Raw genomic sequence first — 22,477 nt, forward strand, 5'->3', positions numbered from 1 at the left:
TTCTTGGTTTTCTGTTTGGATTGGTACGTTTGTATTTCCTATGGTTATGTTTATGGGATAGTGGTCACTACCTAGCGGGACGTCGTGCACTTCCAATTGATTGCTAAAACTACCACACTAGCATACATACACAAAAATTGGCCAAATTGGTGTCACATTTACACGGACGGATCCTCCAAACACACAGGTTTCGGAGTCCATACTACACAACCAACTAAAATCACACAATCCTTCCGACTCCCAAACAACCATTCAATATTCACGGCAGAACTAATGGGCATGGCCTCAGCCCTCCATAATCAAGAATCCAAAAACCACAAACAAATCCTAATACTTACCGACTCCCTAAGTGGACTGCAAGCCCTCCAAAACAAAAATACCAAAAACCGACCTAAATTAATAAATCAAATACTTAAAAGCTCCAACGACCTAACTAAGGCAGGCAAACAAATAACCTTCTTGTGGATACCCGCCCACGTAGGAATATACGGTAATGAAAACGCAGATAAAGCAGCTAAACTATCCCTCAAAATCCCAGAAATAAGCTTAAACTTACCCATCTCAAAATCAGAAATTAAAAGTGTAAACAAGCAAAAAATCACAAAAATGGCATAACCTATATCTAAACTCAATTAGCCATATAAAAAAAGTGCTCAGCAAACCACTAACCAAACCAAAAAGTTATCACTAAACTCCAAACAGGACACACCAACCTAAATAACCACCTAAAAAAATGTAAAAAACACACTACAGGTAACTGCCCACACTGCAAACAACCAGAAACCCCAGAACACGCACTCATCCACTGCACACACTACCTAAGACATCGAACCGCATTACAAACCACCCTCAATCTAAACAAGGCTCTCACTCTAGAAGCAATACTAAACCCACAAAATAAACTAGAAAACTTCAAGGCCTTAGGCGTATTCTTAATACGGAACTAATAAAACGCATCTAAAAACAAACATCCACCATACCCAGCTCCCTTAGTTCTCCTCCCCAACCCCATCGGCATCTTCCAATCTCAAGATTCCCAAATTCTATATAAACAACCCCTAAACCCCCCTCTTGGGTTGCACAGACCACTTCGCCACTTTCGGAAACACATTAAATGGCCTGGCCGGGCCCGTGTGCGAAATACGCATCAGTCGGAAAGCGCACGTTAAATCTCCAAAGTAAGTAAGTAAGTAAGCAGTCAATTTTGTACACTACACCTTTAGGCTCTTGGGGTTTGGTTGTGTTCCTGCCGTTGGCTCTTAGCAGGGTGTTGAGGGAGTTGGAGCTGGTGAAGTGGGTGTCGATGTTGGCTTGCTGTTTAAGGAGGCGGCTAATGATGTGGGAGGCTTTTCCTATGAACGGAAGGGCGATGCGGAAAGGCGCTGATTCGGGTTTAAGGGTCGCAGGTCTGGGTGTGGAATGGAGTACAGAGGCGATAACTTTGTCGACGAGAGTGGGTGGATAAATGTTGAGGTGGGTGGATAATTGTTGAGGTGGCTTTGAAGACTTTGCGGAGGTGTTCGATCTCAGGTTTGGGGTCAGCAGAGAAAAAGTTGATGGCTCGTTTGGTGAGGGTGGAGATGATGCCAGTCTTGGTTCTAAGAGGGTGGTTAGAGTTAAAGTGGATATACTGGTCGGTGTGGGTGGGCTTCCGGTAGACACTGGTTTGGATTCTGTTTGTTGGGCTTCTGGAGACGAGGACATCTAGGAAGGGTAGTCGGTTGTCCTTTTCTATTTCGGTGGTGACCTGTACTCAGGGGTGTTGTTGGTGAAGATGTTGTAGTAGCAGGGTTGGGTTTTGTCTTGTTTTAGGATGACAAAGGTGTCGTCAACTTTCCTGTACCAGCAAATAGGTCGGATGGGTGATGTTGTGAGGGCTTGCTGTTCGAAGTAGGTCATGCAGATTTCAGTAAGGATAGGAGAGAGTGGGGATCCCATGGGTAGGCCGTGTATTTGTTGATAGTACTCGTCGCCCAAGGTGAAGCAGGTAGAAGAGATACAGGCGGTGGTGAGGGCGATGATGGATTCGGTGGATAGGCTGGTTTCAAGAGGAGTGTCAGTGATGCGACGGCGGAGAATTTGCAGAGTGTCATCTATGGGTACGTTGGTGAAGAGGTCTACTACGTCGTAACTGATGATTTGATCTGGATCGGTGATGTTCTTGAGTTTTGAGCAGAAGTCCGTGGAGTCATAGATGAAGGAGTCGGCTGTTTTTCCTAAGGGGGCAAGGATTCTGGTTAGGTGTTGGGCCGTTTTGTAGAAGACAGTATCTCGGGAACACACAAGTAGACGGGCTTTGGGAGGGTTCTTGTGGATTTTGATGGTGGCTCTGGCATAGGGTGGTTGGGGGTGATTGAGAGTTGTTTGAGGAGGGTTTTATGTTGGCGAAGGAGTTTGGCGGTTGGGTCCTTCTTGATCTTGGAGTAGGTGGTGGGGTCTTTGGGGATGTTGTTCACTCATGGAAGTGGTCAGTGTCCATGATGACTGTGGCCTTGCCCTTGTCAGCAGGGGCAATCTTGATGGTGTTGTCATCTCGGAGTTGTTTAATGGCTTTAGTCTCAGGTCTGGTGAGGTTAGGGGTTTGCGATTTGGTTTTAGCAAGGATGTCACAGATCTGGTGACGGAGGTATTTTCCCAGTATTAAAGAAGTTGTTATCCATAAAAATTGTGTCTATCTTGTCATCCGTCAACTTCTAAGTTGGGAAAGTCACTACAAAGAGTTTACACCCTCCCTTGACTTTGAAACTCCCAAAGTTGACACTGTTTTTCACATCAGAGGTCACTAAATCAAAACCCCATCCCTACTACGATCAGTGGCTGCCACTAAAATTCAAACTACTTGCAAAAGCTGTGTCCATATATACGATGGATCCATATCTATGATGGATCCAAGAACCCTATCAACAACAGTGCTGGTTACAGAATCCATATCCATAGCTCCAAACCCCAAGCACATTCTATACAAATATACAAAACTATCTGATCAAGGGAAACCGGTGGAGCTACGTTGGATCCCGCCTCTCATAGACATTCGCGGAAAAAGAAAAACAGACACACTGGCGAAGCTAGCTCTCGACAAAGCAAAGAGATACAGCCTATTCCCTTCAGCAAGCTAGATAGAGATATAAATCAAAGGCTATAGCTCGTGTGTGAAAAACACGAAAAGCAAGCTAACTACTATATCAATACGGAAGATGTAAGTATAACAAGAGTTTGCCACTAACGTGGCTATATCCCCCGCCCCTGCTGCAGAATTTATGACATAATTAAATCTAAACAAACCCTAACCTTTTTTAACCGAGGTGGAACTTGTCATGGAAATTGTAAAAAAAAGAAGAGTTTGGAACCTAAATCCATCTTGTTGCCATGGAAACGTAAAAAAAAAATTTAAAATTTTAAAATTTCTAAATAGCAAAAGGCACTAGTTCAGTATGTACTTGACAGACCTGCAAAGTTTCATGAAATATACTGAACGGTTTCTGAGTTATGCTCCGGAAACGAAACGTGACGGACGGATGGACGGACGGAGCCCGTTTCTATATCCCCCGCCAACTTTGTTGGGCGGGGAATAAAAATAAAGCGGTGAACATAAGCTATCCAATGGTATCATTACTGATTTACAACAAACTATTTACAATTACTGAGGAGACAAAAATGACAATAAATGCATGAGAAACACGAGTGAACATACACATTCCCCTTATAGTTACAAAAACATGAAGAACGTAGCGAACATATAAGAGATAACAAAAATCAAGTCAAAACAAGGTAAGAGTGTGCCATTAAATTACAACAGAACAAAATATGAGAGTCACTAATTCCCTACTTTAGAATGCAATGACACTGTACAACGACGACCGCCGGACTTTGCTGAACGGTGTCGGATATAAAGCGGGGAAACGGTGCAGTCACTAGACCATGACAAAAGTAGATTTACAACACGGTGACAATGTCCATGTAGTAGTGTCAGTAGATTCATCTAATTCCCTATTTCTTCAATACCCGCCTCGCCAAAACATAATTGCAGATGTGTCTTCTATACTAGGGTATTTAACATAGTCGTCCGTGATAATTGATATCTGTCCAATAAACCTTTGTATTTATGTCAAATTATCACAATTATTTACAGCATGTCATTAATATTCCTCTACCATACAAATAAAACACAGACTACCTGCGAATACCTGCGTTGAATACCATTTTGTGCCTGAACAACTAGTTTCCAACATATATGATATGTGCCGAGTGTGTTTTGGTTACAGGTTGACAAGTGACATCAAGTGTTCCATTGAACATGGAAACATGATGATAGTTCGGCATCTGATAACCATCCTAGCAGTACCGAACGTCAATGTCAATAGAACCAGATAACTAGTAGCCCCTTTACCCTATTAATATGACTACTAAATCTATTATATTACAAATACTGCTTTTCCATCAACAGCCACAAACTTCGAATTTGCTGCTGTGTCTTGTCTTCCCGTATACATACACAATCCCGTCACATTATTATGTGTGATTACTTTTAGTGACACCGCAGAAAGTATACCACATATAACATACAGACTCAGGGAGTTCTTGTATAGTCTCCCTGACTATATATTGTACATAAAGCGCAAATTAGTGCCCACCCCTTCGTTGTTTAGTCTCCCGGCTATAACCTTAGACGTTTTAAGTACACAATGTTGTTGTAATATATCTACGAATGGCAAAGTACATACCATGGTTAAAACTTAGCTTTTTACCGTTTCCTGTTACAGAATTAGCACGGAATGCCTGTAAGGCATTGTCGTTCGACATCACTATGTGTGAGGAAGGAATATATTGAAAAGGTCCTTGATCACTTTTTTCCTTGTAGAAAAGGGGTCATGTGAAAAGTGGTATGCATGTAATAGCATTTCTTCAAATCATGTGAAAATTTCCGGTAGGAGTTTTAAATTGTTCAATTTCATGGGAAATATGTCAAGAACCAGTTTGTCCAGATCTTTTATCTATGCGATTTCGTTTTCCCAGTTGATAATGCACACCGAGCACAAAATAGAATAATAAATACCAGTTTCATCAGACACATACCTTAATTTCCAGTTTCTCAGATGAGCTGCTGCGTATTCACACTCCAGAAACTTCCCTGTTTGCAAGTCAAATGCCCATGTTAATCAGGTTCATTTTCTTATGTTTACAGAACCGACACGTACAAAAATGCAACATGAATGCGTAAATGTGATGGTTTCATTAAATATGATCGACCTGCAGGCGGTAGAGCTCGACTAGCCGCAACTGAGCAGAATAGTTAATCACATCACAAACGCAGGACGGTTATGAAATATATACTTCTCTCAAACTCGGATGATCTTAAATTGTGTTGCCACGATGACGTGTGTTGTTCTGTTGCAACAGACTCATCTACAACACATACACATGATATCTACATAAATATAGACACCAAATTTTAACGCATCACGGTGAACCTGCGTTTATAATTTTCTATCTCTTGTCACAGCTTTGCGACACAAATTTACAGTATTTCACAATTTCCAGAGCGCATTTGGAACATATTTAGCGTTGGATATTGAGTGAGTGAGTGAGTGAGTGAGTTTGGTTTAACGCCGCCTATAACAGTATTGCAGTTATATCGCGGCGTGTCAGCTTAATGTGGGAGGAAAGCCCGAAGTGATGCAGGTCTCAGACGTTTACCACTTCGGTGAAACCCACGAGCACGGGTATGGTGCTGACAAACCTAGATACATAATAGGGGCCACCCGTACACGCCCCCCCCCCCCCCCCCCCCCCCCCCCCCCCCACCCGTTGGATATTCACACTACATAATACTCCATAAGGTCACAATTCATCTTTTATACCAACTTTACATACAACGTATGTGCGTAGAGATATCTCTATTCCTAATATATACCTTTATTACCCACGTGGTGAATATACAGGTGGTAAGATACTAAATTCGTACGTCACACGTGTGTCGTACAAGGTTGACCTTGTTTTATTCGTTTTGATTGGTTAACCGTGACCTCTGTCACACCGGGACTACTTTTTTCATTCATAAAAGATCGCGAGACGTCATTCATTTTGCAACTATACAAGTAGAACTGAAGAAATTATTATAATAATGAGAACGAGAGATATTTACAAACACTTTATTAAACCAAACAAAATAGTCACACGCATCAAATTCGGTTTGCATTCTATACAAGTTATGCATAGAGCTTCTACAGACATTACATATAATCGAGTTATATCCATTTTACGACTACCGATCAATAGAGCGAGGAGGGTTCTCCATAAGCGTGAAATGTCAACAATGCCCATATTTGGGCATATATCAATATTCATACGCAACCAGATTTTGCAACCGGTTTCAGTTTGGTTTGTCAACAAACGAAAGTTGTTATGTATTTACACTTAAATATATATATTTAACGTGGGTAATAAATAAATGCTCGGTCAGATACCATAGAAAATTCCGCTCGTTTCGTAAAAATGGTATCTAACGAGAATGAGTGTAGTATTATCTATTTCCTTACCTTCAGTTTTAACAGTCTCATAATCATGTGTTACGTGTCGATTCCCAAATATAAACAATATGTTAACCCAGAAATCTTTATGTAAAAGAACTTAGTGTGAATCCAACAAACAAACAACAAGTGGTATACAATCAACAAATGCATCACAGAACTAAGGAGGTTTACAAATCAATACAAATTACTGCACAGCAATAACAATGACAGTTCACAATGTAGCGGTAGTTCAATATTCAATGGCAATATATAATATTATGGCAGTGGTCAGTATCAAATACAAAATACTGTGGTGATAGCAAAAGTCAGTGATAAAAATATATATTCGCCCAGCGGCGACAGCGGTCGAGCTTCCGAGACAGGCCTCGGCAGGGAATCCGGGATGATGAGCGAACCTCACATGAAAACTGGTTCCGATGTGATGAAATGCGTGAGAAATACGTAAACACGCTCTTGTCCCATTACATAGTATGACCAGTTACCGGAAAGTTCTACGTAGTGCCTTCACAGTATAGAACAAAACAGAAGTTTCGGTCACATACCATCGCCGTCCGGGGTGTACCGGACCGGAAGTTTACACACCACACTAGCATCTGAATATAGTAACTGATCACTGTCCAAACACAATACAATGACCATGTCATTTGAAACAGCCGCCCTTTCCCGGACATATTTGTTCCGATTCGTTACAGTCTGACTATTGCAGTTCTTCTCGCCTGTTGCCTTTATTCACAGGTTCTATGAACATTGTTTTGATCCTATTCTCCGTTGATTGGCTACTGTCTTTGTAGGCGTGTCAAATTATGTGCATAAGTTTAACAATCACCTGATTCATGTCACATATACAGGTGTATTCCTACACCTGGAATTTTTATTAATCTCGTCATTTTTGTCTGCTTTGATATAAACAACTCTTTTTGGTTAAACTATTGTATGTTTTCGTTTTCGAAATAATTAAATTTTCGTTGTGTTCATGGAAATTCCTGCATTCTGATTAGCTGAATTGGTCACGTGTTATTGCATTTATTTCCCAATGAATGTAAAAAATTAAGCCACGCCCACCGCTGCGCACTACTTTTATTACTTCGGAATGTCGGGGAATCCCAATATTACAGTCGAGGGAATTCCCTTTCTGTCATGCACAGGACATTAAGCGACTTTCATGCATATTCATTGTCCAAACTACCCTTTGAAACCGAAGGCCGAGAATGAATGAAACAGCAAACGTGCAGGCTCGCTCGCCAGTTTTTTTTCCCGCTCGCCTCGGTTCAACTTTCATGTCTTCGCGTTTCATTTCTAACTAGCATTTCTCCAACTGTTTTACCGTAATCAGAGAAGTAATGTTTGAATCACGCAGTAATTTATTTGAAACAGCCGCCTTCTCTCGGACATATTTCTTCCGGTTCGTTACAGTCTGACTGTTGCAAGTCTTTTCGCCTCTTGCCTTAATTGACAGGTCAAATGAACATTGTTGTAATCCCACTCTCCGTTGATTGGCTACTGACTGTGTAGGCGTGTCAAGTTATGTGCATAAATTAAACGATCACCTGATTCATGTCACGCCACTGTATGTATTCCTACACCTGGAATGTTCATCAATGCCGTCATTTTTGTCTGTTTTGATATATACAACTGTTTTGGGTTAAACTATTGTAGATAAAACATGTTTTACGTTGTCGAATTTAATTATAAGCATTGACTGTGTATTTTTTTCGGTTCATTGAGGTATGAATCGAAAAACCGATGTGCAAACTTTTGTAAAAAAATACACAGTCAATCCTTAATTGAATTATAAGCATTGAGTGTGTATTTTTAGTGCGGCTTGCACTGCAGGATGTTAGTTAATGTTTCAGCACACCTCCCAAACGTCTGGGACTTTCTGGATGTGTTTAAAAAAGAGCAGGCCTTGTGTTATGTCACTTTGACACAGGCTTTGGCATATAAAGCCGATTCAACACACCTCAGTTCTTAAATACAACTACTTTAGAAGGTGTGCTGTTAACACTTAAACAAGATCTTTCACAATATTGTTAAGCACTTTGTGATTGTATAGCACTCGAAATCATTATCAGCAAATAATAGAACAAATATTCCAAAAATATTAGGGTATATCTTATATGCAGTATTTTCTATTTCCTTTGGCAGTTTCTTAATAAAAAAGTAAAGAGGAAAGGACTTACTACACGTCCTTATCTAACCAGTAAAGTTCATTCAAAATCTTCAGCATACTAACCATTGCTCCTTCCAAAAGCCTGTACTTGTTCATATATAACTTGTAAACATTACAACATTTTCCTGCTGATTCCTCCAGACTAAGAAGTGCGAAGGGCGTGTCACCGTTTACAGAGTCAAAGCTTTGACAAAATCTACAGTGCTTAAATAATTCTGGTATTACATTGCCAATAGTTGGTAACTTTTCCCTTTTTAACCTAATGATTACTTAAGATAATATCCTCAATAGAAGGATTCATTATATCAAACTCCAATTTTCAAATGAAATGGGTTGCTGTAGAAAACATAGTTCTTTATCATGTTAATACCAGGTGTCTGTGTTGATATTAATGATAAACATGTTTTCTCCCAACTAAGTGTTTGACTGAAGAGCAGAATCTTTTTGAATCATTAATGGAACTCGCTCATCTGTTTCCCTCCCTATGTGTTGGTGCTTTACTGTTATAAGCATTTCTTGCCCAATTATAACTCCCTAAGGTTACTGAATACTCATATATTCTTAATATATTTGAAAACCTACATCTGTCATATTGTATTTCCATGCAATCTCAATCATACCATTTCTTATTTGTTACTCGCCACCTTTGTTCCTATTACACATGGCAGCAATGAACAATACTTCTACCAAACATTTAACACTTTTCATCAATTACAGTTGGTGTCGTTTCCATAGATCTGGCTATTAACCCTTGCATACTATCACTACCAATGTAACAGGCATCATGTAATTATCCTGAATTATCAGATAACATACAAACTTGGAAGAGTTATTACCAGGTGCATTATATGAATCACGGGAGAATAGTTGCTGAGTGTGGGTTAACAGTGACACGTTACCGATAATTCAGCTTTGGTGGTGACAGTAAAGTCAGTACAGTGATTGGAGAGTTGTGGTGACCATTTGACATAATCATTGACACTCGCACTATTGTGATCTATCTACCTGTGTAAAATTACCAACATCTATATGTACTTCAGGAAAGAACTTCGGGACTTTAACAGGGAAATCCGTCTTGCGGGATCTTGTGCAAATGAAGGTTGCCATTGAAAAGTGGTGAGGTTTAGTTAGAAACAAATGTATATTTACAAAAAAAACATGGTAGAAATAAACGTAACAGAACAATCAATGCCTATCCAGAGAAAGCAAGTTCGGCATAATTCATCTGATGAAGACATGATTTGACGAAACACACACTGTGCTTTTTATATATTTATTGTTGACTGTAAAAAAAATTCCATTTTGTGACAAATTATTGTCATCCATTTAAAAAAAAAATAATCTTCATTTCTGATATTTTGTTGTTGATTTTAAAAAATATTTTTCAGTTACTTTTCGGTAAATATGCATTGAATACCTATTACTGATAACACATTTAGAACTTTACCTGTGCTATCTTTGCACATGTCTGGACAAATCACTGATGTCTGGCATGATCATACTAAGTGGTTTGTAGAAGTATGTCCTCTTTTTGTCCAATTCGGATCTCCATACACAACTTTTATCTGTACCGCGATACGATGGAGTTCTCTCCCTTGTCAATCTGAGCGCGAGGCCCGGCTTTTACTCGGGGCTACTGATGTAAAATAATGAACTTTTATCAGTAAAATATGCACTGTTAGATAAAATAAATGACATCTAATATAGAGAACACGAATAATCATAAAGGTTAGTGAGTGCATTTGGTTCCGTTCAGCCAGAGACCATATAATAGATCTATTATATGGTCTCTGGTTCAGCGTACATGACAAGTACCGTGATACCCCGAGGTTGCAGGTTAATACCTCTGCTGGAAGCAGTACGGGGCCGAAGGAAATGTGAAATCTGAGATTGTTCTCGTGAAAAATAATTAGCAGGTATGTGATTTTCTGTACATATAAATGGTTGACTAAAAATGATATCATATTATACCACCTCTTTATGTAAAGATCTGAGGACACCTCCATATATAGAAGGTCGCGTCAGGTGAAATTTCTAATCAGCCAATAAGCGTCGAGGACTCTCAGTTTTCGACACTGGTGAAAATAGTGAACAAACAATCCATCGAAGCATATCCGATTTCTATATCTCCAAAACGAATACTATGTGGGAGTTCCGAAAACAACGAAGTAGCCGCCTATAATATTGTTGTGAATCTACAACCAAATGTGTGTACTGTCGAGGGTATATTTGAGTTCTGTTCAGAGTTTGTTTTACTCGATTTGGTTGAGTGAAGGTAAAGAAAAGAAGCCGAATCGTTTTAGAAAGCTGACGTATGATTGAGGCTCAAGAACCCACACATCCTTCGTTGTCAGATTGGGCGGTCCCTTGGCTAAACCAATTATCATATACTATTTTGAACTATATTTCATTTTGATGAGGCAATGCTATATGAGTTACCTCCCTTTAACTGCAAACCCCAAAATGTGACCAACATCTCTCCATGTGTGGGTAAACTTATCACCTGACACTGCATCTACATTAGCAAGTAGCCATTCTGACGTGACAGATAATGGATTATGAAAAACAACAAGCCACAATTCATTCCAATAGTTTCTACGTGACAGTGTGATACTTTCAGCTTTTTTCCTAAAATATTCCCTACGTTTGATTCATTTGTATTTTGAATACTGAAATTAGCGGCCGCCTCTCACACAGTTTTAATGAAAAAAGTCAGTCTCATCAAAGTCATACCTTTGTTCTCGTTCAACCCATTAGAGGTAACGTAGATCAAGATCTGATTTTAATGATATTGTAAAATAGTAAGACTAGACTAGGCGTTAGTATGTGCCAAACACCGAACCCGTGTGATTAATCCCCATCAAATATAGTTTTCATCTTCACCCGTTAAATTAGCAACTGTAATATTTATGTCTATGTGTTAATGTAGCAGTTTAGTGTATGCCTTGTCACAGTGAACAAACACATGCTACGGGGTTGAGGTCTTTATTACGATGCCCTTTGTGTAAGGAAATGAAAGATTTAAGAAATCAGACACCCTGAAATACATAATTACATATTCTACCACGACATTGATGAATGCTTGATTCTGATTGGTTAAAAGGGTTTCTTTTTTGCTACGGAAACCCCTTTCAAATATATTAAGCCTTTTCACACAAAAAACGTGCGTATGAATACATAGATAGCCTACATATCGATTCACAGAAAATGGCTGCCGATCGATCACCCCCATATGAACTGTAAAACATATCTATATTTCCTCTAATACACGCTGGGTCTCTAATACCAGACAGGTCTCTAATACACGCCGAGTCAAGGGCTCTCGCGAAATTAATAGACGGTGTATATAGTGTCAAATAGATTAAATACGGTAGTTTGATATCGGATGTTTGGGGCGTTCTAGGCCGCAACCTTGACTGCTTCGATGATGACATTAAAAGATTTAACGAAGGCATATCTTTTGCATACAAATGAAATGTTTATGAAACTGTTAGAGAAATGTTCTATGGTGACCAGAATCGGAACAATTTAAGCTATTTCCTCATTGAAACAACCGACAATGAAAGTAAAATATAACATCATAAAAATTGTTTGAAAAAACAACATCACATCAGCAGGGATAGTTAGTCAACGTGTTTATGTTGAACAGCATCACACTGTGCATCAGTACTGGGTTGTCTTCTGGTTTCCTGCCATTCTTTAACAGCACTGTTACTGTGAACAATTTCTTTGGCAGCCATAACTGAGAGTGCAGTGCAGATACAGTGACAACCGGGACACGTTAGGACGGTTCTCATTTCAGGGTGGTGAGGTATAATTCAAAGATTCACAAATTCAAAATAAGTGAAAGAGTGATATCTAATAAATTTTGTTGAGAAAATAATAATTGTTAATTTTTTTGGTAACTTTTTCTGAAACCCACGAACAGGTAATTTCATTTTTGAAACAACCGACAATGAAAGTGAAATATAACATAATAAAATGTGTTTGAAGACATTTTATTCATGACAACATGGTGTTTACAAACCTTTTTCTGATCAATATCCATTACCATCTCCGTCAACCACCACCGTTAGAATTTGGCAGGAGGGGATTTGAAAGTGCATCAGAAAACACTCCCTTTCGAAAGTCCACGAATACAATGTCCCAACTGAAGTGACAGCTTATCAAACTTGATGAAATTCATTTTAGAACACGCACAATTATGAAAATTATACACGACCTACTATTTCTGGACCAGAAATGTCTAAGTTCTGTCACTATTTGAGGCTTTGGATCCGTGAAATCTTGAAATTGACAGGTCACACCATGCAGATTCCTCGTTTCAAAATATCCGGCTCGTCTGCAGCCTAAACAGCGGCTGTTCAGTCATCCATTGGTAATCATATGGATGTACCAACAGGCTCGATCAATCCCAGTAAATCTACAGGTAAATGTTGAACCACATCATAGATCGGGGTTGTCATCTTGCTTCTTTTAACTAGATCAAGTTAATGTAAACACATGATTGTCAGCCATTGACAGCTGTGAGGTGTGAGTAACCGTGATTTAGGTCAAGTTCTGCCACATCCAAGTTCGGGATGGAGAGGCATTTACTTTGATGTTATTATTGTTTACTGGGGGTAAATACTATCTAACTAATAACTCTTAGACATGTTAAATATATATTAGAATGTTAATTCATAAAGTTTACTGTAGAAATATATTCGTTTAGCATTTTAAAACCTTTTTCTATTACCCGTCACCCCTACAATAGAAATGATGGCATGTTCGATTTCCAGGAAATGACCTCTCTCAGAAATTTCCGAGGAACGTCAGCCAGTCCACAGTGTTCAATAGTGTGCAACAGTTTGAAAGAAATTAAAACATCTCTGTTTGGATTAAGTTAGGAGTGTTATTTGTCAACTTCGTTTGAAAAACTATTGTGTTTTGAACACTTATTATGAACTTCTCACGACTGTGTCACAACTGTCAAATCAGGTCACAAGCCAGGACTTTCACGTGCAGTGAGTGTGTCTGATGATGTCATCAGCTCGCCCGGCATAAGCTAGGAAGATGGCCCGGTCCACCAGTTGCCGCCAGAGATTGATGCGAGTACTTGGTTTGAAATAGTAACATGGAATGTTCATGGTTTGAAACAGAAACTAGCTGACTCTGACTGTATACAGTATTGTCTGAAGTTTGATGTCATTGGATTTGTTGAAATATGGAACAATGTAAATAAAGATGACATTTCTTCTATATTTACAAACCATACAGTTTATATTAACCAACGGGACTTTAATAACAGAGGCGGTGTTGCCGTTTGCGTTAGCCATTTTGCATGTCAATACATGAAGAAGATCTGGTCTGACTTTACTGACTGTATTTTCGTGCTTTTGGATAAGAAACTTTTTGGTTACACATACGATATTTTATATGGGTGTGTGTATATTCACCCTGTATATTCATCCGTCCGGAGCGATCCAAGACTGCAGAAAGGGATTGATTACTTAGAAAACTGTTTGCCCTCGTGCATCACAGATGCTGATATTGAAGACTTTGTTTTTGTGATTATGGGTGATATGAATGCTAGAACAGGCAACATAAAGAATTATATTTTAAAGAATGGCAACAAATACATTCCTTCACTGGAAGATTTGAATTATAAAACTGACAGTTTTAGCATATCTAGAAAGTGGACAGATGATCGTGTAAACTCCCATGGTTGTGATTTAGTATATTTATGCTGTTCTCTTGATATACATATGATGAATGGGAGAACAAAATCAGATCCCCGCGGGGATTTTACATGCTTTGCTGGTGGGGGTGCCAGCATGGTTGATTATTGCTTATGTTCATCTGAATTATTTAGTACTAATTATGATTTCTGTGTAGCCACAAGATGTGAGTCAGATCATTTTTCCATTGTGTTTAAGTTTGCTGTTACAGATACAGAGAATGTTATCAGTAACATGAATGCTGATAATGCAGAATCTATTTGTAGATACCGATGGTGTGCTGGTAAGGCTGAAGCGTTTTCTGAGTTACTTCGGGACTCGCTATCATCATATAGTTTTGATGATTTCATGGGTGAAATTTCTAGCGGTGTTAATTGTGCAGTTACAAAATTGACATCATTGATCATTACTTGTGCTTCTGTCAGTGATATGAAGGTAATTACAAGCTCAAACATATGTACATTTTCAGGAGCAAGATGGCATGATAGCGAATGTAAAGAGTTGAAACATGAGAAATATCATATCGTAGCGCTCGGTTCAAAATTATAATAAAGAGGTATCTATTCTACAGTGGGGCTACATCAAATTTCAAAACACAGCAGGTTTATCTCCTAAATAAATAATAGTTAAAACATTATCATCAACGGTAAACACAATACTCACAAGGGGGATAACTCCTTGACTTTCATTTGGCTGTATAATATATATAAAATATAAATACATAACGCTTACACATTCTGTATATACATATACTATAAGACAGAAATTAATGATATTATAATATTGCATTAAATGTGGTCATGACATTTAGATTACATCTGAAGTCTTAGACAAATATAAACAACGCAATGCATACCCTGTAGGCGATAATAGGGTGTGACTCCCCACTGTCACACAAAGCTTTTTAAAACATTCTAGAAGTAAAACACTTTCACACATATTTCATTGAAATGATAGAATATATTTTAGTGATAAATTATGGTTGTTTAGCTCACTTTATGCAGATTTAAATAATTAGACATAACCAACATTAATATTAGATTACATACATTTAGTTTACTTAATATAACACTTTAAACATACAGTAACTGTATTATTTTAATACAACACAAAATGGAGATTATAACCTATTTAACTCACCTGATTTAAGATTATATTTATTCTATATTTATTCTTTGCTGGTCTAAGCAGTTCTGTCAGTTCATGCGCTGGGAGAGTATGCAGGGTAATCAGAGCATGCAGTTAAACAATAGGTGTTAGCTTGGCCAATCAGCATATAAAACTTTTGGCCATGGGACAACTCGTTGTTACAAAGAGTATCTAACTCGCTTTCGCTCGTTAGATACGTTTTGAAACAACTCGTTGTAAGATCAATGGTATCTGACAGACACTCGTGTAGTAATCTCTATCTCACAAAATCGATCCTTGTCTCAGTTGCACCAACCTTTTGTTTTAAATGCACTCGAAACACTATTTAACAGGGGCCGTCAGAAGGGTAAGCGGGATTAGCCAGCCCACACGCCACCACGAACTCGATATGGCCAGGCATGACTATTCTAAGGACTATCACATCCCATGTGAACCCGACTCTGTTGCTAATAGAAATTCTTGCATATCGGGCTGCAAGAATAAGTCTTGAACGGTCATCTTGGTGGAGTCTCAGTAAATCATTATTATTTTCATTAAGTTTACAAGCCCCTCACACTCGTTTAGATCTACTTGTCGTTTAGCTCTGCATAATGTCAACTGTAAACCAACGCCTTTTACCACAGAGTGGTACACAAACAATATAGAACCGGGTTTTGGGCGTGACGAAAGCGTTGTGTGCTCACATGTTTATCTTGTGGAAAATCTCACCCAGATGGTCTTCATATGGAATTCTTAATATTCCCTCATGAATATTTATGAGAGAATCGAAAACGAGGGGGAGCCCCTTTAGAATACAGTACCACAACACATGCCCCTGAAGCAGGTTAGTAATATTAGTGAAACACCGGACCATATTTATAAATAGACAAAATACGTCAATCGCCGTCTTGGCCGATGTTGAAATCGACTGTATCGTTAAAATTTAATGGAAATGTAAGCATGTCATGTTCACAATACCTCCGCATCTCCCCCCACATACGCCCTGTATGCCACAAACCTTCATTTTATGCAATTTATTATCTATGTCGGGTGATTTTATCGAAATATTGGCTCAGTCGCGGCTATAAAATTCAACATACATCACGCACACAAATACACTTCACAGTTGTGAGTTCTGTGGGAAATTCCCTGTTCTATGATATCATCCACTGTCATTTTAGGCAAAGCAAAATTACTGAAATAATTTCAAATTGACCTCTGAAAATTAGGTACATCGTAAATGTCGCCATTGTTTACACATTACTAAATCACAATTCACGGCGTTATTTACAGATGTTTCGAAATCTAAATTTCGGATATTCACTTAGAGAAATGAATTTCACAAATAGCATATTAGTGATCACGAGTATCTGTCCTTTATCAAATCATCAAGGGTCATTCCAAAAAGTCGCTGATAACCCAAGATTCGTTTAGAATGTTTTGGAAAATATGCAAACACGAACGCCGAAGGGAACTTTCCACATATTGGATAGTGTTTACATAACCACGTAACTACTAATTGTTATACACAAAAACATTATTCCAATTGATGATTGGTTTAACTATTTCAAGGATCTATTTTCAACTTCTACAGAGAACGAGGATAGATGTTATGATATCGGAAAGCATTGCAAACTTATAATATAATAAAAATAATAAAGCAGCTGTTGAAGATAACTTGATTCCTGAATTTTGTAAATATTCGTCCAAAATTCTCCTTCCCCACCTTGAAATCCTTTGGAAAGGTTGAATCTGAGGACTAATAAGTGGGTTAGATAGGGCCCTGAATTTCGCTATTACTTCCTTTTTCATGAAGTACGATTTCATAGTTTCTTACGTTTTTTTAAAAACCGAAACCTATGCAGTTTCAATATATCGATATTTGTGTTGGAATAGTTTGGTTCCTCGGGAACAAGGCACTCGTGAAGAGCAACCTCCTCGTGGTGAGTGCTGGGTAGCGCTAATAGCTCTTCCCCCGTGTGGAACCGGGGCAGAATGTTCCCACAGCATCCCATTGCTGGTCGTAAAAGGCGACCAAATTGGGCAACCTGTTTGCCGTGGGTTGCGCCCCTGTGTCGGCGGAGGACGGGATTCTGGTGGTTGGGGGCACTGGTTCCAGGAATAGCGTTCCTTTGCCCAATACACCACCTTGACCCTTACTTCGCCTAGACGGGTGGTAGAATGGGCCCGGTTCTATCAATCGGCTGGTCATGTCGAGCCCTGTGCATTATTTTATTTGCACAAAATTTGAAATCGAATTTCCTTCATACTTAGGTCTTGACAAATTGTTTATGTAACAGAACTTGATATTTTAATTGACAAATCGTTCATATGCCTAGAGACCTATGCCCAGAAGGCGGTGGCTCATGGGCCAATCCGGTGGACTACATTAAGTTTTACTTAATTTGTCTGCTTGAGTATACCATTCCAGTATCCTTGGTGCTGCCAGTTGGAGATCCACTGGCTTAAAGCATTGTCCCTGTGATACTCCATGGTGGGTGGGGAGCATGGATGGTGAACCTTCTACAAACTCAAAATGGCTAAACCAAAAAAACTAAACGTTCGTTGAAATATTCCTCGGATGAGGAGACTACCACCTTGAAATGTTCTTCGGGTAGTTGGTCTAGATTTTTAGTGGTTTCCGCCACTGATGGTACACCGTTAAAATTAAATCCATTTGCCATTTCTAAGGCACTGTATGGCATTGCTGGAGATGTCCAGGATGTCAAAAAGATTAGGTCTGGATTGCTGCTTGTCGAATGCAAAACGGCAAAACAATCAACAACTTTGTTAGCTGCAAAACATTTAGTTTCCACTCCAGTGTTGATTTCAGCCAACAAAACCTTGAATTCTAGCAAAGGTATTATCAGAGATAGGGAACAATGTCTCTCTGATATGACTGAAATCGAAATAGCTGATGAACTGAGAGATCAGGGAGTGACACATGTGAAACGTTTCACATATAAAAGGGATAACGCAATCTTCAATTCAAACACTTACCTCATGACATTTGCAAAGCCTACTAAAAGCGGGATATTTTAACATCGAAGTGGATCAATACATTCCAAACCTACTTCGATGTTACAAATGCCAGCAGTTCGGGCACAGTGCACAATCTTGCAACCGTCGCAAGATATGTCATCAATGTGGATGACCACAATACTGATTCAAAATGTACCAAAAATCCTCATTGCGCAAACTGTTCACATGATCATGTGGCTTCTTCAAAGTCATGCCCAAAATTCAAAATTCAGCATCAAATTTTAAAACTGAAACATGAAAGGAATATAACCTTCCCGGAAGCCAAACGTTTGATAATGGCTCCTGTTTCTCCAACCTCAGCTGTGTCCTACTCAGCAGGTGTGACACGCATCCCTACCAAATCAGTCATGTATGTTGAATGCCAGACAGATATAACTTGGGTCTCGACAGAAAACTATTCTTTTGTACAATCCGGTTCATCATCCCAAACAGCTGATATATCAGCTCCAGTGTCAACAGCACCGATGGCAACATTAGCACAAGTGCAAGAACCGTCAACAAAACCAACCGCTGTTAAAAGTGAAAACAAAAACGTTGACTACTCAAAACAATCAGATCGTGTACCAAAGGGTCACCGTGACCCTATTTAAATTTATAATATATATCAATCTTTGGAGGACATGGATGTCTCTCCTCATCCTAATGGGCGCAACAGAAGTAAGTCGCCTCGAAATGGGAGACGTAGATCTCCAGTTCACCCACAAGTAACTTGAACATTATGAATCCACTGATTCAGTGGAATTGCAGGGGTCTTAGGACCAATTTTAATGAAATTCATTTATTAATACAAGATTTTAACCCATCGGCAATCTGTCTCCAGGAGACATATCTCAAACAGACTGACAACTTTGATTTACGTCGGTATAGTTCCTATAATTCATTTTCTCCTCCAGGTGTTAAAGCTACTGGAGAATCTTCTGTTTTGGTGAAGCAGGGAGTGATCCACAGCCCTGTTTCACTTCATACCAATCTGCAAGCTGTTGCAGTCCGACTGACTTTGCACATAACCTTTACACTGTGTTCTCTGTACATTTCACCTTCTTCTGTGCTTCAGCGATCGGATCTTCAATCTTTATATGACCAGCTCCCTAAGCCATGCGTGATCATGGGTGATTTAAATGGACATAACCCATTATGGGGAAAGGTTGCCATTAATCCTAAAGGTAAGGTCCTTGAAGATTTTATTTCCGATAACCACTTGTGCATTTTCAATGATGGATCAAGTACATACTTACACCCTGCTACTGGTACCTATTCCGCTTTAGATTTGTCACTTACTGATTCCAATCTCTTTAACGAATTTACGTGGTCGGTTCACAATGACTTCTATCCTAACAGTAAATAATCCATCTGATGTTCCACCAACATCAAGGTGGAACTTTACTTAAGCCAACTGGCCGTCCTTTTAGGAACTCTGTACTGATAGGTTGAAGCCTGATGTGTTCAGGAATGCAACTGATCCTTTTGAGTTGTTTTCTGATATTTTAAATGAAATTGCCGACATAACCATTCCAAAGTCCTCTGCAAATCCACACATTCGAAAACCATGGTTTGATATGGAGTGCAAACAGGCTAGGAAGAGAAGGAAAAAGGCTGAGAAATATTTCCGCCAACATCCAACTGTACATAATTTAAATCATGTTAAAATTACAAGTGCCAAGGCACGCCGTACCTTCAAGCAAAATAAGCGTAAGTCTTGGAGGAATTATGTCTCTAAAATTAGTTCTCGCACGCCTGTATCCAAGGTGTGGAACATGATTGCTAAAATTAAAGTCAAAGGTTCAAAATCGAGTGTCCATCATCTCAAGGATGGTGACCATCTGTTAACAGATAAATTGGACATTGCCAATAAATTGGGCGAAACGCTGGCCAAACACTCTTCATCATCGAACTACGGTCCTAAGTTTCAAAATTTTCAGAAACAACAGGAAAAGAAGAGGGTTGAGTTTACGTCTCAAAATGGAGAAGACTATAATGAGGTATTTTCGCTCCACGAGCTAAATACTGCCTTATGTCAAGCCCACGATACTGCAACGGGAGATGATAATATTCATTATCAGCTCCTGACGCATTTGCCTAATTCATGTTTAGAGACACTTTTTGATATATTTGATCAGATCTGGACGTCAGGAAATGTTTCGCCTTCGTGGCGTAATGCAATAGTTGTACCCATACCTAAACCTGGTAGGGACCATACTGATGCATCTAATTATCGACCAATATCACTAACCAGCTGTGTGTGCAAAACCATGGAGCAAATGGTAAACAATCGACTGGTGTGGTACGTGGAAACTAATAATCTTATAAGTAACATACAATGTGGTTTCCGTAAGAATAGAAGTACCATTGACCATCTGGTACGTTTAGAATCCTTTGTCAAAAATGCAATTGTAAATAATCAGCATGCAGTATCAATCTTTTTTTATTTAGAAAAAGCGTATGATACCACTTGGAAACATGGTATTTTAAAAGATCTACATAATTTGGGGTTAAGAGGCCGTTTGCCTCAGTTTATATCCCGGTTTTTAACAGTCCGACAATTTCAGGTCGTTGTGGGTTCCACCCTGTCTGACCATTATAATCAGGATGTCCCACAAGGCAGTATTTTGTCTGTATCTCTGTTTAGCGTAAAGATTGATAGTCTGTCAAAGGTTTTAAATGATTCCATTGATGGTTCACTTTTTGTGGACGATTTTAATATTTCATGTCGTGGCAAAAATATGCGTACCATGTAGAGACAGTTGCAGCTTTGTCTCAACAAAATCGAAAAATGGTGTCTCGAAAACGGTTTTAAGTTTTCCAAAGCTAAGACCAATTGTATACATTTCTGTAGGAAATACAAACATCATAAAGATCCAGAGCTATTTTTACATGGCACTCCTATCAAGGTTGTAGAAGAGGCAAAGTTCCTGGGTTTCATTTTCGATCACCATTTAACTTTTAAGCCGCATATTAACTGTCTTAAAACTAAATGCCTGAAGGCTCTAGATTTGTTGAAAGTTGTTGCTAATACAAAGTGGGGAGGTGATCAGACAACCTTCCTACACTTGTATAAGTCTCTGATCCGCTCTAAATTAGATTATGGCTCCATCGTTTATGGTGGAGCCTGTAAAAGCAATTTACCAAAGTTAGATTCGATTCACCATCAGGGCCTACGACTCTGTCTTGGTCTTGGATCCAAAACCGTATCATCCCGCTTATCAGATCATAGGTCAATTTTCACCGCTGAAGCCAAAGCAATATTAACTGCTTTGGAATGTATCCAAAAACAGTACAGTTGTAAACTTTTCATCATCTTTTCAGATTCATTATCGTGTCATTTTAGAATTGTATAATGACCTTGCAACTGGCCAATACGACATCGTCTTTTGCTGGATGCACAGTCATGTTGGAATCACGGGTAACACTGTGGCCGACGCTGCAGCAAAGGCAGCTCTCAACAAATCTGTGACCCCACTTCTTCTACCATACAGTGACTATAAACCTGTTATTAGATGTTATATCAAAGACCTAATGCAGAAGAAGTGGGACACTCAAATGGGTATAAATAAATTACATGCAATAAAAGCAAATATCGGTTATACCTACTTGGGTTGTCAGTCCAGATTTGAAGAAGTCGTATTGAGACGATGTCGTATTGGCCATTCTCGTTATACTCATGAATATTTGTTAAAAGGTGAGGATCCTCCATTCTGTATCCCTTGTGATGAAAGAATCACAGTCAAGCATGTCCTGCTTGACTGTATTGATTTTTCCATCACAAGGGATAATTATTTCCAGGTTTCATCTGTGAAGGATCTTTTTAAGGTACATACTCATTTAATTATTGCTTTTGTAAAAGAAATTGAATTAATAGATAAATTTTGATCAAATGTATTGTAAAAAGC

At 38.9% G+C, this 22,477-nt stretch overlaps 1 protein-coding gene across 1 annotated transcript; it reads right to left on the reverse strand.

The window, feature by feature from the left end:
* Nucleotides 1–1,731: 1,731 nt before the first annotated feature.
* Nucleotides 1,732–22,235, reverse strand: LOC139451805 (uncharacterized). The gene is made up of 3 exons (XM_071233106.1): nt 22,179–22,235; nt 2,457–2,614; nt 1,732–2,329 (listed from the first exon to the last, which is right to left on the reverse strand). The coding sequence occupies exons 1-3, from the start codon at nt 22,233–22,235 to the stop codon at nt 1,732–1,734; spliced, it is 813 nt and encodes a 270-aa protein (XP_071089207.1).
* Nucleotides 22,236–22,477: the final 242 nt, after the last annotated feature.

The sequence above is a fragment of the Haliotis cracherodii genome, unplaced genomic scaffold (assembly GCF_022045235.1).
Source record: "Haliotis cracherodii isolate W230 unplaced genomic scaffold, xgHalCrac1.p SCAF_9, whole genome shotgun sequence".
NCBI lineage: Eukaryota > Metazoa > Mollusca > Gastropoda > Lepetellida > Haliotidae > Haliotis > Haliotis cracherodii.

Coding starts and splice junctions, on each gene's coding strand:
- LOC139451805 (XM_071233106.1), bottom strand. CDS start 22,235: ATGGCCAATACGACATCGTCTCAATACGACTTCTTCAAATCTGGACTG. Junction 2,615..22,178: donor AATCTGGACTGACAACCCAA/GTAGGTATAACC, acceptor CTCCGTCACCAG/ATCTGTGACATCCTTGCTAA. Junction 2,330..2,456: donor GACACTGACCACTTCCATGA/GTGAACAACATC, acceptor ACCCTATGCCAG/AGCCACCATCAAAATCCACA.